Source organism: Enoplosus armatus, chromosome 10 (genome assembly GCF_043641665.1).
Source record: "Enoplosus armatus isolate fEnoArm2 chromosome 10, fEnoArm2.hap1, whole genome shotgun sequence".
In the NCBI taxonomy this organism is placed as follows: Eukaryota; Metazoa; Chordata; class Actinopteri; order Centrarchiformes; family Enoplosidae; genus Enoplosus; species Enoplosus armatus.
This window is the reverse complement of record NC_092189.1, coordinates 1,960,945-1,978,909: the sequence shown is the minus strand read 5'-3', so window position 1 is coordinate 1,978,909 and position 17,965 is coordinate 1,960,945. Positions and strand designations below refer to the sequence as shown.

The following is a 17,965-nucleotide window of genomic DNA, read 5'->3' as shown; positions in this document are numbered from 1 at the left end:
TGGGTTGTATTGGCCCTTTGAAGGTATTTGGCTATAATCTGTCAAATATAACCCTCATGAATGAAATCAAGTCATTTAGAGGCAGAAACAACCTTTCAGTCATGAAATACGACATTATCTTATTATAAATAGTGGTTTGAGATGGCAGCACTGGCAACAACACACACAAACTAATTGCATCACAAACGAGGCAGGAAAATATATTTTCTTTACGTTGGGACTTTATTTTATCGTGTATGAACACAGATAACAAAAGTTAGAAAAGTGGAACAAGCTCATTGACTTTCTTTCCTGTAGTGGTAGACCATCCGCTCACACTCGAGAGTGCCTAAGTTACAAATCGCATCTATGAAGCTCAGGAAATACAGTACTTTGCCAATTTCAGACATTATAAATACACGAGTCACTGTAATACTGTGTGCTAAGTGAAACAGCCTATAAAGTTAGACTTTTAAAAATGTATGGATCGGGCCAGCTGAATTAGTTCAAATGAAGTGGAAGCTAAACTGTTTTAAGCTCAACACCTCGAGGGGAGCCCTGTCAAGTAAACCATTGTGTAAAACAATTGACATACAGTTAGATGGAGATATAGACAGTGAAAACTGACCCATCGTCATATCCTAAATGTATAAGCACCAACCATGAGCATGTAAATCTTGATTTCCATATGAGTAATATGTGATGAACAGCACCTCCGGCCAGAGACATGTCTCCTCTAGTAACATTTGGTTTCTTGCATAGTTCTTGTATCTCTAAGGATCTCTAAGGCCTCCATTCACATTGAATTGCTCAAGCAGTATTCCATTTGAATGCCATATGAACCAGAGTAACATCTACAATATCTATGGTGTGGTTTGCAGCTGCAGGAGTCTTGTAAGGTGGGGGGTGGGGGTTATTGTCCAGAGAGATTCATCTGTATTGTCACTGGCCAGTGGCAGCCGCCTGTCTCTGCTGGAACTCCTCCAGCTCCTGCTTGTACCAATCAGGGGCCTCGGGGCCACTTTTCCCCATTGGCTCGTGATCGTAACCATAAGCAACCGTTAGCTCCTCGCCTTTCTGCACCGCCCTCAAGGTTCGGATACACTTGATATGCCCGAAACAAGGGTGGGCAAACCTGCACGGACCAAAAAAAAACAACAACAAAAACTATAATCAGTTCATCATGCTGTCCTTATGAGAAATGTTAGGATGCCAGACAATAATTCACTATCATTATATATCAAACTTTTTTCCTTTTTGAGAATTATTTTAGGGCAGATTATGCCAGGGTAGAGATGACAAGAAATAAGGGAAGAGAGAAATGGGGATTGACATGCAACAAAGGTCCCCAGCCGGACTTCAACCAGCGTAGGTGAGGCGACCCCATATGTTGACTTGCTGTGGAAACATATAATGGCAATATGACCATATTTGTGGAGTTATTGTGGACTCATTTTACACATTTCTGTTGTCAAAATTAATCAATTACAGCAGCTTGTCATTTAAAACTGCCTAAATTAGTTAGTAATGTTTTTGTTTAACATGAGTGAAGATACAGTTGCCATTTCATGATATACAGCGACATCCGAAGAATATATTATTAAAAGGTCCCATATTATGCTCGTTTCAGCTCTATATATTTTTATTCTGGGACTCCACTAGAGCAGCTTTGCATGATTCACAGTTCAGAAAAGTCCTTATGCGTCTTCTCCTGGCCCTTTCTGCAGCCCCTCAGTCCCCCCCTCTGTCTGAAACAAGCTGTTTTAGACAAACTGAACAACCTCCAAACACTTCAAGAGCAGTCCTGAGCAGAGCCAATAACTCAAGACAGACTGAGCGAACCCAGTTTGGATCCGGGAGGCATGCACACGCTCTACTCTTAAGAGCAGGCTTAAAAAAAAACATTCCTTTTTGTTAACTCTTTCAGTTGGGGCTGGCTCAGGTGAGCCCTGAACCATCCCTTAGTTATGCTGCCATAAGCCTAGACTGCTAGAAGACTTCCCATGATCCACTGATCTCCTCCTCTCCCTCTCCATCCGTCTGCATTCTTATCCCATTAATGCATGTTACTGACTCTGCATTTTCTCTCTCCCGTAGTTGTGTGTTTTTCTCGTCTCTCTCCTTCTCTAAGCTCAAGAATGAACTTCTTGAATCTTATTTTGAAAACATATCTTCCTGTGTCCTCTGCTCCTGTGCCTTTGTACTTACGGGTCATATTTGCAGTTGGGGGTGAAAGAGTGGTTTCCTTTGTGACCCAGAGAGGCGCAGTATCTCTCTATCTGGTCAAATGGCTGAGGGACATCGATCACCGTATCCTCGTCCAATGAGATTGTGTTGCCATTCAGTGACCAGTCTCTGCTGTCCACCTGAGGAGTCCAATGTGGTCATGAAAAAAAAAAGTAAAATATTTCAACCATTGATCCATTATTTTAAGCTAACAATTTTAACTGTTTAGCAATGACTTTAAACAACTATTATGTTTAGCTATTTTAACTGTTTATCCATTACTTAAGGCTAACTATTTTATCAATTTATCCATACATTTTAGCTAACCATTTCAACTTCTCTGTTCCTCTGCATTGTATGCACTCTCAACATGCTGTTTAATTCCAGCTCACTCGTTATAAAAAGATATTTGTTATTATTCAGATATTTAAATTGTAATTTATATATTTTTTTTGTTCAAATTAGTTTAGCTACTCCACAATCCAGGGTGGTACCCCTGTTTGGGAATCGATGCTCCCAATGATCTCTTTCTTTACTTGTGCTCTGTGCGTCATACCTCAGAGTGTGTGATGCGTACTCCGTTATAAAAAGCCATCACAGTGTCCGTCTCAGCATCTGTCTTGGCAAACAGGCCCTGTCCTGCTCCTTTGATCATCGAGTCTGCCACAAGCACCCTGACACACGGAAACAATACGCCGACAATATGACGAACAGCACCATTGTCACTCTAATGGGAAATTCAGGGAGAGATCTATCAGGCTAGCAGTATGTACAGCATAAAGCTTACTTACATTTGGCTCTCATAGGGGTCAGGAAGCATAGTGTGGGTGGCGATACAGGTGGACGTGGACTTATCATACGAGTACACGGGACCTTAAAACCAGAGTACGTCATGTTTATGTCCAGTTGTTTACACAAATGCCTCCCTCCATTAAAGTAGAGCAATATAAACTAACTTACTACAAGATTCACACCATGAGGCCACCATGAATATCCTAAATGCACTACACCATGATGTTTTTTACCGGATAAACAACACATGAAAATGAGTATACAAAATGTAGCCTGCAGGGGTGTACAGAGACGTCATTATCTGTCTCTGTATCTGTTTCGTAGACTGTATATAAAGATGGCCGACGCATCTCCCCTTCCTCTCACTGTCCGAAAATAAAGCCAAAATATCCCGGATACGGCCGCTGCCATCTTGCGCTGGTGACGTCATTTGGAGCCAATGCTGTGTTTTCTAACCTAATATACATTGGCAATAAAATTGCTGTGCCTTCAAAGCAACAAATTGGCATATAGTTAATTATGAAATATATTTCCATTGCATTATTTGTGCTTTCCCATATAACGATTCGGGTATGTCCCTAGTAGACTGTATCACTGTCTTTGTTTGAATTTTGTATATTTATTGTGACACCATGTGCTACATTTTGAATATTCATTGTCATGTCATGTTATATTTTGATCTCTCTCTCTCTATATATATATATATATATATATATATATATATACACACATATATACACTGTGATAGGAGATTTTATTCATATTACTCACTCTTAAATCGAATATTCACATCTTGAAAAAACAAATGAGACCGATTTCCGGAAAGGAGACAATTCTAAATGGATCCCTTAAGTCCTGAAGCTCGTTTGCCCGCCTCAACTTAAAGTGCACTTTCCCGTCACAGAGATGACATCTGTGCTTACTGTTGGGTGCAATTTCAAAGCGAGGCCTTCCGCCCTCGTTGGAGATAAGGGTGGCGAGGCGAGCCTTGATCAGCTCTCCGTCCACAAAGCTTCCGTAAAGAGCCGTGTGTCCGTCAGGGTAGATGTACGCTACAGATTCACCGGTCATCTCCCCGTCCTCATTCACCTCCCCAAACACGCAGCCTCTGTCCTAGACGCACCACAGTACACACCAAAACGCACAATACACACAGTCAACAAAGACCATTTAATTTACTTCTACTATGTTCGGTATGTGCACTGTATCACGATTGTTTCTGTGTCTTAAACAAGGCTTTTCCATTTCGTGCCATATACAACTTTTAATGGTAAGATAAATACTTCCTTGCTATGGCCTCAGAAGTGCTTGAACTCGTGACCAAGTGAATTCTCCATACATGTAAACATACCCAGGGTGTTACTGTTGATGTGTACTGTCCACATATTCAGACAAATTGTATTTTGATGCTTTGGCAACTGTTTTTGAAACGTTAGTGCCAATAAAGCCCTTTGAATTGAAGAAACAAAAAAAGCCGACTCACAGGGTAGTAGACCCAGCATTCCCCACAGCGGTTGTTGTCTTTGTACTGGCCCTTGAACACCAGGCGGCCCTCTCCATCAAACTCTTGAGCTGGCCCGTTGAGCTCGCCATCAACGTAGGTCCCGTGGAGAACCCCACCATCTTCATATGTATACACCCCCTGGCCCTGTAGAGCATCGTCTACATAGAAACCCTCCAGGGTACTGTTGAGGGGAGGGACAGAAAGGGAACTGCGATGAGCATAAAGCTATTATAAATGTAACCACCTTAAGGCAAGTGGGGTCAAATACAAAAAGGGATCTACACCAGTGGTGTAGTCTATGCGTTACGCAGGCATACCCACTAAGAAAGCTCCAGGATTTCCGTATAGCCACTTAAAAATGCGCTGTAATGTAAAATAGTCATCACTCCAATATACTGGACGACACCACTGATCTACACAACAGGTTCAGTATTGAAAGAACAACCTAAAGTGGGTTGAAATGGAATTATTAACACACCAAGTGCCAAATGTGGCTAAATATGTTGGTCTTATCTTCACGGTACCTTCCGTCAAAGAAGAAGAACTTGCCCTTGCCATTCTTCTCTCCGTGGGTGAAGTGTCCCTCAAAGCGATCACTGGATGAGTAGGTTACTGTGCAGAACCCACAGGGCTGACCATCGTCATCCAACGGACCTGAACACACACACACACACACACACAGCTAAGTTGAGTCTGATGATTTGACTCGACCCTCAGTAGCCCAAACCCAAACTCTGCCTCCACCCAATGATTTATCACTAAATAGGTCTGGCCTTCAAGAAACTGAATTTAAAAAAAAACTGTTGGGCATTGTGATAATAATACTTTGGACAAATCCATCAAATTCCACCAATGGGTAATTAAAGATCCCCAGGGGGGAACTCGCCACTCTGTCTCTGTTGTTTTATGTAAGGGCCCAAGTGTAACATCAAAAACACAAGATAGGACTGCTAGGCGAACATGGCTAAAAAATGTACAATATGCCAGAAAAGTTGCATTCATGTTATTTGTATTTTTCTTCGGAACAAGCTGTAAATATTGACACATCACCATCTTATGAAGACCTGATATGGGTTATGTGTCAGCAAACAGTGGCTTATTAAACAAATCTGTACAACTGGCTGTACAACCAAAACAGTAGGCCAAAAAAGACAAACAAACTGCACACTGCATTAGTCATTTTACCCATTAATAATATTATAAAGAGTGCGGCCTACACCTGCTCTGTGTGTAAAGTGTCGTGAGATGACTTCTGTTGGGATTTGGCGCTATATAAATACAAATAAAATTGAATTGATTAATGATTGGTGCGGCTTTAATGTTAATAAATTGTTCAGGAACTGTACGGTGTTACATCCAAATACTAAAAAGCTTCTCTCATCTTAGCATGTTTAACAAGATTTTTTGTATAACCCTGTTCATTAGCCATGTCGATTACACATGGAAAACTTGCATTAGGAACTTAATTCGTAAGTTTTATATGTACATATATATAAAATATATACGTGCATACTATGGAGGTGGCCAGAAACTCAACTCTTACTGAATGCTTTTGCTTCCCGTCTGTTGGATTTGTTAAGAAGCCACATCAGTCTTCATCAGATGATAATATGTCAGTGTCATATTATGGACATATATTCACATTTATATCGACATTCCGTGAAATCTGCCCATGAACCCGTGCTCTTCTTGAGTGTTTCGAGTGTCCTTTGCAGCCATCATCGATATTGTGTCTCTTACCGGGTGAAGCAGGAGTGACGGGACGTTTGTTAAACAAGAGTTTGTCTATCACAGACCCGACCAACTCGTGAAAAAAAAATAGAAAAAAGGACAAAAGAAGAGAAGGAAACGTTGCAATTCTCCAGTTTTGCGTTCGGTTTTCATGCACAAAACGTGACTGAGTTCGGAGATATTCCTACATGTATATTTTCACATGACGTAGAAGAAGAAACCCAGTCTAACCGTCAATGCACGAGACCCAAAGTATGAAAACACCACACCTGCTCGTGCGTTAGGCTCCAGTGTAGCTAACCATCAGCAGGCTACCAACAAAACAAACAAACAAAAAAAACCCAACCCTGTCACGCTATTCGACATTTCCTGCCTGGTCAAATCTCTCCAGCGGCCACGCTAGCATACAAGCGGGGCTACCGGTATCACCCAGGCCGCCCTCACTCGTCCGTCGCGCGGGTCGCCGTCTTGAAGAGAGTCCCTGGCGCTATCATGTTAGCACGCGGGCCCACTCGACGGGCTGACTCGTGGAGACTTCACAGGAGAGCCCGCATGAGGATCTCACCGCAGCAGAGACACGTACAGCGCGCATAGCTGACATTTACTGGGGAGTAACAATGTCAAGGAAGTCGTCGCCTATTACCTTCCACGACCTCTTCTATGTTTTCGTCGTCGCTGTCCATGCTGCAGGAGGTTGCCGGCTGACCACACCACCACCACCACCACCACCGCCGCTGCCGTCGCCGCCACAGCTTTGACGGCTTTTCCTGTCACCCATGGGGCGTCTCTTCTGGGCATGGGCAAGATATATGACAACTGACAGGCCTCTCCAACCGGAGTTCAAGTCAACTGGTCCTGCACGTTTTCAACGTGTAAGGGCACAAATGGTTATTGTTAGTTCATTTATTCATTCAAAAGCAGTTCAAATGAGGCGACCGGTTTCGTCTTGCGGTTGTGAAATCGTTGCCTTTGGTGGGGGTAAATGGTGCATGGTCCCATTGTGAGTTGTTGGTGTGGTTGATGTTTTTCCACTTGTGACTTTAACACATTTTCAGATTTCATTAAGCAGTTCTCCCCAGGGCCGTTTCTAGCTTTTTGGGGGCCCTATGCAAAATGTTGTTTGGGGGGGCCCCCTATTTTGCTCACAAGACATTGCGCCCCTATCCATTGCAGCGTCTTAATAATAATGTTTATATATGACCACCACCCAGTGTAAGGTGTTTGTTTGTAATGGTTAATCCACCAGTATGCGCAAGCTCTTTAATCAAAATGTTATCTTTAATGCTAAAATATCATTATTATAGTTGCTATCCATGAATTTTCAAATTGACTGTTTTACAAAAAAGCAGAAAAAACATAGTAAAGCACATTATTATTTTGTGATTGAGATGCCAAATGACAGTTATTTACTTGCATTCCTGAACAGAAAAATTTGTTTTAGTGGTTGTATGTTACTCTTGATTAATTTCTGACTCAAATTTGGGTATAAAAACCATGAATTCAGTTTGAGATTCCTCACTCCTGTTCATAATGGGGAAGCGTAGGGAACTCACTGAGAAGGAAAGAGTTCGAATTAAAGCACTTCACGATGCTGGATGGTCGTTGAGACAAACAGGGCAAGACATAAAGTGTTCTCACAGTGTGGTCAAGTATGCCTTGGACTCGATTGCAGAGACCGGTACTTACAAACTGCGTCAAGGAAGAGGCCGAAAACAAAAGCTAACTGAAGCAGATGTCAGGCACCTCAAGATTTTAAGCACTAGAGACAGAAGGAAGACCACTGCTGATCTTCAGGCAGAGATTAATGCTTCTAGATCAGAATCTGAGAAAGTCTCCAGAATGACCATCAGCAGACGACTGAAGGAACAAGGCTTAAAGGGAAGAATAGCTGCTAAGAAGCCATTATTGAGGCCTGCAAACATCCAAAAACGCCTAAAATTTGCCAGGGAGCACAAACACTGGACTGTAGATGACTGGAAGAAGGTACTCTGGACGGACGAGTCCAAGTTTGAATTCTTCGGTCAGCATCGAAAAGCTGGAGAACGTTTTGATGCTAGATGCATTGCACCCACAGTGAAACACAGTGGGGATTCCATTATGGTATGGGGTTCCATTTGTGGAAACGGCATGGGCAAATTAGTTCAAATCGACGGTATCATGAACAAGAAGGTCTACCACAACATCTTGGTGCATCATGGAATCCCTTCTGGATTGAACCTGATTGGTCGTGGGTTCATATACCAAGAAGACAATGACCCCAAGCATACTGCAAAGCTGTGCAGAGACTACTTGACCAAGGAAAAGGAATCTGGAGTACTGGAACTGATGGACTGGCCAAGTCAAAGTCCAGACTTGAATCCTATTGAACAGATCTGGGATTTGTTGAATTCAAAAATAGATCGCACAAAGGTTTCATCCAAAGCAAGTCTCTGGGAACAGCTAGAAACGATTTGGAACTCAATAACAAAAGACACTGTCGAAAAGTACATAAAAACAATGCCAGCAAGAATGCAAGCTCTTATCAGGGCCAAAGGAGGTCGTACAAAATATTAAGATTTTTGGTTAATATATGTGAATAAGGACTGTTTAGATGTTCCAGTTTGTTATGAGAGAGACCGGTGTTTCAGTTTAACGAGTGGCCCTGTTAACTGGCGACTTTCACGACTTTTTGTTGTTGAGTGCAACTTGCGCTCTTCCTGTTTTCAACAAATTCCATAACAACAAGCGACGTCCAAAACGTGACTGCGTGTTAGCACGTGACAGATAACGAATCAGATAGGTATGAGTTGATGAAAAACTTAACAAAGAGGCATTTACGAGGAGGCAATTGTAACACACTCAATTCCTCCAATCTGAAAGAAGCTAGAGTGATGGCACTTACTCTGCACATGCTCAGTACAATTCTCTCTGCGCCTGTGTAAAAAGAACAGGAATCATTTCACCTCTGCACCTCTTTTAACCAAATTTTGAGGTATGACATTTTTTCTTCTCCTGTCTGAAGTTTGGATGAGTTTAGACTTCAGTTTTGTCTCTAGGTTATTGGTTAAAAGTGAAACAAACTGTGCTAACATAGGTAATTTTGATTTTATCATGGCTGCAAGACTCCAAGCCACATGGCCCAATGTAAGCACCTTGTCTGTGTTGACTTATCTTTTATGTCAGAAAAGGAACATATTTCACTCAATTTAAAAGTAAGATTACATTTTAAAAAGGGGTGTATTAAAATAAATGTTTGTATAGCAGCTCATCAATACATTATTTTTTTGCACAAAAAAATGTGTTTATGATATTAACAGAAAGTGTGTAATATTGTATGTCTGCAAAGGCAAAGTTCCTTTCATTGTCAGTTTGTCTGTATATCTGCATCTCAATTCAAATAGTAATCTAGTTACCACCAGAATAATTGCCTCATCTTCTGCAAAAATAAGAAATAGACTTTTGCTTTGAATGCATACGATGCCTTAAGTAACATTATTTGATACTACAGCAGTAATGTGATTACTTTGTGCTTTTATTTGAGATACATTGGGTTAACATGACATATTTTTGGTGCCCCCTTGGTGGGGACAATTGTAACACTGACTTCTTGCAATCAATTTAATATTATAGCCTTGTCCTTATCAGTGAACAGATATCAATGGTATTATTAATTAGTGCACATATACATGTTTCTTATATCAAAAGACGACTTGTGTCAGTTATGAAGGAAAATGTCCTGCCCTGGTTCTCCTTTACATGAAAGCAAATCAGACGACATTACCCCTCCCTATCCTGAGGCAGCAGTGTTCCCCCCTCCTTGACTGGAATCATTTAGTGATAGAGCAAATTGTACCTTCCCACTATGGAAAGATTGGATATTAATTTGGTGAATGAGATGATTTCCTGTCTTATTTCTCTAAAAAAAAAAAAAAGATGCCCGCTCACCTATAGGCCCTGTTCAGACCGGGTATTAATATGGGTCCTGGATGATCCGATCACAAGTGGACAGCTCCAGGTCCGAGAGTCCTGGTTCTGCTCAGGACAACAGGACTGTTCACAGGTCCCTCATGATGTCTAATCAGTGTTCTCGACTTGATTTTAACCGAACTCCGGGATCAATCTTCTGAAATGCATTGTTTTTTTTGTAATCTCACTTTAAGTCTGAAATATTCCTTTGTTCTGGGAGATCAGAAGCAAAAAAATCAGTAATTCATCAGGGAATACTGACATCTTGGCAGGAAATCTAGAGTGACAACACCAAGGCTGGAGGCTATTCTAAAATTCAAAATGTCTGCCGGAGTGAGACCTAATAGAGGTAAATGCAGGAAAGAAGATGTTATTTTTTCTAAGGTAAGATTAGGACACACAGGACTCAATGCTACTTTATACACCATGATGTTTGTTAGAGACAGGGGACAAACAACTACAGGTTGAAAGGGCTTTATTTAAATATTTAAATGAAACCGCTTTGATATATAGAATATAACTTCTTTATAAAGATCTTTTTTTGTTGTTTGTTAGTTTATGCTGTTTAAGTCATGGTGTTACACACTCCAGTACAGTAGGTGGCGGCATGCACCTTTAACGTTGGTTTGCAGTCCGCCTGTAAACCCAAAGAAGAAGATACAAGTCTGTTGCTTTAATTTTCCTCCTGTCGCATGCTATCGCCCCCTAGCGGTTGTATGGTGCACTGGCCTGGACATACTGAACACAGTTGGTGACACACAAAAAAGTGTGAGAACCTACGCAAAGCCTTTAAATAATCTGTCGAAATTCTGCGTTTCTGCACAATAACCATTGTTCTTCGCGTTACAAGGTATGTGTCCCGAGTTTACGTTGTTGTTCGTTCACGGTGGTTGAGGCTTTAACAGCATCCGGCTAACGTTAATGTGTGTTAGCATGCTAACAGCTACGTAGTTAGCAGCGGGCCTGGCTTAATGTTTGTTTGTTTGTTTGTGTTTTTTTCCCGCTAGCCTCTTTCCGTCCCCCGTTGTGATGTGGCTAGCCAACAAGCTAACAGTGGGTCACAAGCCTGTAAGCTAGCAAAAGACGTGATATATCTCTGTGTGTGTGTGTGGGGCTGTTGGGCTCAGCTCTCACTGGTTTTGCTTCAGGTTAATAAAACAAATTATTATTTTTAACACTTACATGTTGAGATATAAAGTGTAACAATAAGCACATTCGCCAAACTTTTCAAAGAAAGAATAAAACTGTGGCCAGAGGAGGTCTCACACTGAGAACATAAAGGGGAGAAGGGCTTGGCTTTTACCTTTTTACTGTATTTCGAGACATATTTTACATAAAATATGTCCTGCTAATTGTCTCATTGCTAAGTTTACAGACATTGATATACCCGTTGTAAATATGACATAGAAACAGTTTCTCTATTTTTCTTTTATTGTGAAATATCCGAGTCTCATGTTATTTGTTACTATGGTAACCCAGATGATGGTGCACTTCAATATCTGAATTCTCTATTTAAATCACTCAGGTTATCAAACAACAAGAAAAAGTAATACGCTTTTAAAACATTATGGAACTTTCCCCCCCTGAAACCTCTGACCGAATATGTTTTTATTTGTGTATATGTGTACTCTTTATTTCTATGCAATTGTCTTTTGATACTTTCATTTTACGTTCTTCATATATATTTTTGCTGCTGTTGTTTACCTGAATGTTTGCATATTATCCTTTTGTTAATCAAAAAAAAAATATGTTGAGATGGTAATGGCATTCTGTCAGAAAGATTAGAAGTTTTACACTTGTCAGATATATGCACCATATAAATGGATTTGTTTTTGTAAAGCGTGAAAGTCTTAAGACAAATTTGGCGTACCATGAAATAGCACTAAGTGAACTTTCATTAAAGCCTACCTTTTTGAAATGAGCGTATGTGACGGCTTTATGGGAGTGTTGGGGAAGACCCTCGCAAACACCAGCATTTCTTTGAGTTATGTAATGAATGTGGTGGCCAGCCAGAAAAGGCTATGAAGTCACCTTCAACCAGGTGCATCTTGTATAATAAACACACACTGAATTGATGAAACGATGCGTTTCCTCACATTTTCAGTGACCCTTTAGAGCCGCAGCCCTGCATTCCAAAAGGAAAGACGAGTACTTCACCATGAGTTCAGACGATGGTGAGACAACACACACACACACACACACACACACACGTAATCTTTCCTCAGTTCACATGCCAGTCAGTCAGTGCATGTTGTCTGACTGTTCCCTTACATGGCTGCAGGTGACATGGAGAACCAGGTTGAGCTGGAAGAGAAGACGAGGCTCATCAACCAGGTGCTGGAGCTTCAACACACTTTAGAGGGTTAGACACACACACACACACACACACACACACACACACACACACACACACACATTATAGTTGTTAAAGTACAAAGTCTACCAAATGCAACCAGGAAGGTGACCAGATGTTTACTCTTAATACCCCTGTGAGATGACAGCATGTACAGTTTCGGAATCACGTTATTAAATGTGGACCGAAAATCGTGACGATGAATGTTTCAGACCTAAAAAAGGTATCTGCGAGGTTACTAAAACTCAGTACTGGAGTTCGGTTAAATCAGATAGATAATGATTAGACGTCATTCAAATCAGATGTGAAAACAAGTGTGTGTGGCTCCCTCCTTTGGTTTGTCGTTACCACAGCAACCAATGCACAAGCTCTCACCTGGTGCACACGCAGATAACAGCGAGCACACTCTATTGTGCTGAGAAAGGAATCTGAGGTTCGTGTCTCTAGAAGGTTTTCAAAAAACCGAACAGAGCTGCTCGACAGGTCAGGTGTGTGGGCCTGTGTAAATTGGCATTGATAACAACTGATGCAAATATTTGAAGTAAACAATTCAATTCAATTCAATTCAGTTTTATTTATATAGCGCCAAATCACAACAAAGTCATCTCATGACACTTTACAAAATAGAGCAGGTCTAGACCGACTCTTTATAATGTTATTACAGAGACCCAACAGTTCCCACCATGAGCAAGCACTTTGGCGACAGTGGCAAGGAAAAACTTTCTTTTAAGAGGCAGAAACCTCGAGGAGAACCAGACTGTAGGTGGGCGGTCATCTGCTTTGACCGGTTGGGTTGGAGAGAGAGAGAGAGAGAGAGAGAGAGAGAGAGAGAGAGAGAGAGAGAGAGAGAGAGAGAGAGAGAGAGAGAGAGAGAGAGAGAGAGAGAGAGAGAGAGAGAGAGAGAGAGAGAGAGAGAGAGAGAGAGAGAGAGAGAGAGAGAGAGAGAGAGAGAGACAGACAGACAGACAGACAGACAGACAGACAGACAGACAGACAGACAGACAGACAGACAGACAGACAGACAGACAGACAGACAGACAGACAGACAGACAGAGATGTATGGCAGCACTAACAGTAGAAATAGCTGTAATATTAGCTGAGATTAATAATAGGAGCTTTAATAGTGACAGAACTACGACTAAACATAATAACTGTAGTGATGAGAGTCAGGCAGGCCCATGGCGGCAGCAGCACCCAGGCGTACCAGGACCACGATCCACAGCGACCTACGAGTCGACAAAGCACAAAGAAACTCCGGGGAAGAAATAAAGTTAGTAACATGCATTGGACTGTGATGAATGTGCAAAGATGAAGAGGGAGAGGAGGAAAGCTCAGTGCATCATGGGAAGTCCCCCAGCAGTGTAGGCCTATAGCAGCATAACTAGGGGGCTGGTCCAGGCAGGCCTGAGCCAGCCCTTAACTATAAGCGTTATCAAAAAGCAAAGTTTTAAGCCTACTCTTAAAAGTAGAGAGTGTGTCTGCCTCCCGGACCCAAACTGGGAGCCGATTCCACAGGAGAGGAGCTTGATAGCTGAAGGCTCTGGCTCCTGTTCTGTTTTTGGAGACTCTAGGAACCACAAGCAGCCCTGCATTCTGGGAGCGGAGTGCTCTAGTGGGGTAATAGGGTACTATGAGCTCTTTAAGATATGATGGTGCCTGACCAGTAAGAGCTTTGTAGGTGAGGAGAAGGATTTTAAACTCTATTCTAGATTTTACAGGGAGCCAGTGCAGAGAAGCTAATACAGGAGAAATATGATCTCTTTTCCTGGTTCCTGTCAGTACACGTGCTGCAGCATTCTGGATCAGCTGGAGAGTCCTCAGGGACTTATTGGGACAGCCTGATAATAAGGAATTGCAATAATCCAGCCTAGACGTGACAAATGCATGGACTAATTTTTCTGCATCTGTTTGAGACAGGATCTTCCTGATTTTTGCAATATTACGGAGGTGAAACAGGGGATATAGGAACGGCAACGGTATGTCATCATTTTCATTTCCAAAAACCTGACCAACCATGTTCATTTCTGCCCTGCAATCAAAACCAGCTCAGTTAAACATACAAACTGACCAGTATGTACTCCAGGTACATATTAACAGTTCTTTTCACCCTTTCACTCCTGAGACATTATTGAAATACTGACACCAGGTAACAATGGATTCCTCCACATTGGAGAATGGTGAGGTAATAATGTGAGGAAAACACACTGATTGTAAAGACGGCAGAGCGCCTCCGTCACACGTGTAGCTGCCATATACCAGTTTAACGTTGCTCAGCTGACGGCTGTGTTTCATGTGTTCAGACCTGTCCGCCAGAGTGGATGCTGTCAAAGAGGAGAACCTGAAGCTGAAGTCAGAGAACCAGGTTCTAGGTCAATACATAGAGAACCTCATGTCCGCCTCCAGTGTCTTCCAGACCACTGACACTAAGAGCAAACGAAAGTAAGTGGAACCTCAGAGAGCCTTCACCCAGAACCCCCCCACACACACACATTCCATAACCTCAACCCAAACCGTCCTGGATGACTGGACTCCAATGATCAACATCATGGACCATTTAATACTGCTGAAGCCTCAGATAATGTCTGCAAATATGGGTGTTCGTCACTACCTGAATATGTGCACTAGGTGGCAGTGTTGAACCTGCACACAGATTTTTTTTATGAAGCTCTACCAGTCTCCAGATATGCTCCACAGGGGTTGTGACATTTTGAAGTTGAAGACATTGTACAAGCCGTGGTAACCCTGAACCCCCCCCCTGAAATGTGTGTGTATCCTTTCAGAAGCGAGTTTTAGACTTTTAATCAGCTGCAACTCAGATCTGCATCCAACCTTCTTCGTAAGTCCCAGGACCCCGAGTACTGAGGAACAGCAGACCCAGCACTAAACAGGTGATCACAGACGTGCAGTTGGTCCCCGTGATCCGAGTGAATGGCGTGAAATATATAGTAGCCAGTAGTTTCCCCTCTTTGGGCTTTTGCGTTTGAGCGACAGTGTGTAGACTGTACTGGTTGGTTTAAACAACTAAATTTAAACGTGCACTGCATTTGTTCTCGCATTTCCCAAACTTTTTGCACCACATGCCACGCTCCGAGTCACGCTCTTGATGGACACGTGCCAGCACTGACTAGCCTAACGCAACATGAGTTCCAGTGAGATTAAGGCAGCTAGGAGCAGTAATAACGCGGCTTTCACACGAGTAACGTGAGTATTAAAAATGATATATTAGTAACATGTGGAAGGGATGTTATAGCAGTAACGCTCACCTGTTCTTGCGCAAAACAATCCACCAATCCTGCACCTGGAGCCCCCCCCCCCCCCCTTATTATTATTATTTTTATTACAGAACTAAAATGTTTATGTTTTCTTTAGTTTTCTCCGGCTTGGTTGAACACAGTTCCCGGTGTTTGCTGGTAAGGGATCATGTCTTTGTCACTGCACTAGAGACTCCTACCGGTTGGTCAGGGTGACATCATGGGTACATCTCAAGTCTCCTAATTGCATCCATGTTTCCCTCCCTTATGTTGTTATGAAAATGGTTTTATTGTTACTGCTTATAACCTCTGGAAAGAGGCCATTTCACTGCAATTTATTTGGGTTGCCATTTTGTTGCTGCTTTTCACATGTTGGGAGTAAATCACCACTTTAAACACTGACTGATCCATAGCCAAGACCATGTGCGCATTTGTATTTGAACTTAAAGAGTCTTGTTGATGTGTGCTCACTGTTCAGCTGTTTTAGCCTCTCAATAAATCAGTGTCAAATATGCATTCTGTATTTTATGCTTAAATGTTGAAGAAACATCATGTACAAAGTCTTGGAATATCTTAAACCCCTGTTGCATTTGCACATTGTTTACATAAATATTGTTTTTTTTTGTTGCGTACTTGAAATGGCTTTGGTTTAATAAAATGATCCTTTTTGATGACACGCGTTTGTCTGTGATGTTTTCTAATCCAGCTAATCATCCATTTCACATTTCACATGCTCCATAGAGTCACTGAGGGGGGGCTCAGTATTGTGGAGGAAACATTTAACAAAAATGAATTAAGTCTTTACCGACACCCACATAAAAGACATACCTTTACTTGGTCTGCAAGCAAAGACTCCTGGTACTCTTGATCCTGCCGAGTTTATCCATCATAAATTCAGCAGATCAGTTAGTCCTCATTCTTGATGCCTTTGCTCTTATAGTATACAGTTTTTGTGCTCTTTCTGCTGGTATACCATCGCAAAACTGATTTGATGGGTCAACCCATTGCATTTGTCGACAGCGAGTAAAATGCCAAATGTCGCCCGACTCATCCATTTCAATCTTCTTTTATTATCCCCACAAAATGCCTTATCACAGTACAATTCACAAAACTCATCCTGCACGTCTGCAAGGGCTTCACCCGTTTTCCCCTTTCAGTATCATTTCCACGCCAACAGACATGATATTCGAGTCGAGTTCACGAGTACCTCCAGGTTTGAAGCGCTGACCTGACCTGTGCAGACACCTGTAACGGCCCGCGACTGGTGTCGGACCTTGATTTACACCCAACCGAGTGATGCTTTAAAGGGAAATGAAAGTGGGTCTAGATTCCACTGCAGGATAAGACATACCAATCCCCCTAAATCTAGACCGGGACATTTGATTCAAGACTATTCTTTTGCTAAAAATCTATTTCATTGTGAAAGATTACATAAACAAACGGGTTAAATTCAACGTATCTGGGGGTAAGCTTAAATCCTGTGCCACTGGTGCACCTGGAGGTTGCATGTCAAGATTGAGAAAGGTTACTTTTCTTGATTCCAACAAGACCGAACAATCAACCAAAATCTAGAAGACAACACTGATTCCAGAGAATTATTTGAAATGATGACTGATGAGATCATCGCCCCTAACCCTGCTTCCACATATGGCATATTCAAGCACCTCATCCACAGCCATTGGCAGGTTAGCCCAGGGCTTCCAGTCTGTGATAACGGCCACCTTTTGAAAAGCTTATCAGGTTGAGAGGAACAAAAATTGCAGTAATAAGTTTGCTCAGAATTTCATGAGATTTTATGGGAGTTTATAAACTCTACAGGGCATAGAAGTGAACCCCAGACTTGTCTGAACTCATGTATTCTGAATAGGTTTAATGGGCTAAAAGCAGTAGTGAACTACAAATGCAAGTGAAGACATTGAATTACTCCCAGTTTAAATTTGGACAATATAAGGAAAGGAAAGAAATGAAAAAAGTGTTTGTTGACCAATGCAGTGATTGTGGAACACGCTCGAGGCACCTACAGCAGAAATCGAGGATATTTTTTGAAAAAAGGGCAAGATAAGTTTGATGACTGAACTGCATCAGTGAGCGACGACAGCAGTAATTTTGACAAAAACGTGTGAAGTACCAGAGTTACTGCATCTCCACTCTACCTTTAAAATCGAGCTCCAACACCAAAACACT

The 17,965-nt window shown here is 41.9% G+C and overlaps 2 protein-coding genes across 4 annotated transcripts; one reads left to right on the top strand and one right to left on the bottom strand.

Moving 5' to 3' along the window:
- Positions 1–203: 203 nt before the first annotated feature.
- On the bottom strand, positions 204–7,018 carry setd7 (SET domain containing 7, histone lysine methyltransferase). Its single transcript, XM_070913392.1, has 8 exons — positions 6,876–7,018; positions 5,026–5,155; positions 4,481–4,682; positions 3,921–4,110; positions 2,997–3,078; positions 2,762–2,879; positions 2,188–2,345; positions 204–1,114 (listed from the first exon to the last, which is right to left on the bottom strand). Exons 1-8 carry the CDS (start codon positions 6,913–6,915, stop codon positions 922–924), a joined length of 1,113 nt encoding a protein of 370 aa, XP_070769493.1. The 5' UTR covers positions 6,916–7,018; the 3' UTR covers positions 204–921.
- Positions 7,019–10,905: 3,887 nt separating this feature from the next.
- On the top strand, positions 10,906–16,444 carry LOC139291270 (short coiled-coil protein B). Of its 3 annotated transcripts, XR_011597561.1 has the most exons (6): positions 10,906–11,027; positions 12,282–12,351; positions 12,459–12,539; positions 14,831–14,969; positions 15,311–15,731; positions 15,900–16,444. XR_011597561.1 is itself a non-coding variant. In XM_070913243.1 (5 exons), the coding sequence occupies exons 2-5, from the start codon at positions 12,336–12,338 to the stop codon at positions 15,321–15,323; spliced, it is 249 nt and encodes an 82-aa protein (XP_070769344.1). In that variant the 5' UTR covers positions 10,906–11,027; positions 12,282–12,335; the 3' UTR covers positions 15,324–16,444. The 3 variants fall into 3 exon arrangements, 2 of the variants coding, with proteins under 2 accessions (XP_070769344.1, XP_070769345.1); XM_070913243.1 differs by having other exon boundaries at positions 15,311–16,444; XM_070913244.1 differs by lacking the exons at positions 15,311–15,731; positions 15,900–16,444 and having other exon boundaries at positions 14,831–15,221.
- The last annotated feature ends 1,521 nt before the right edge of the window (positions 16,445–17,965 follow it).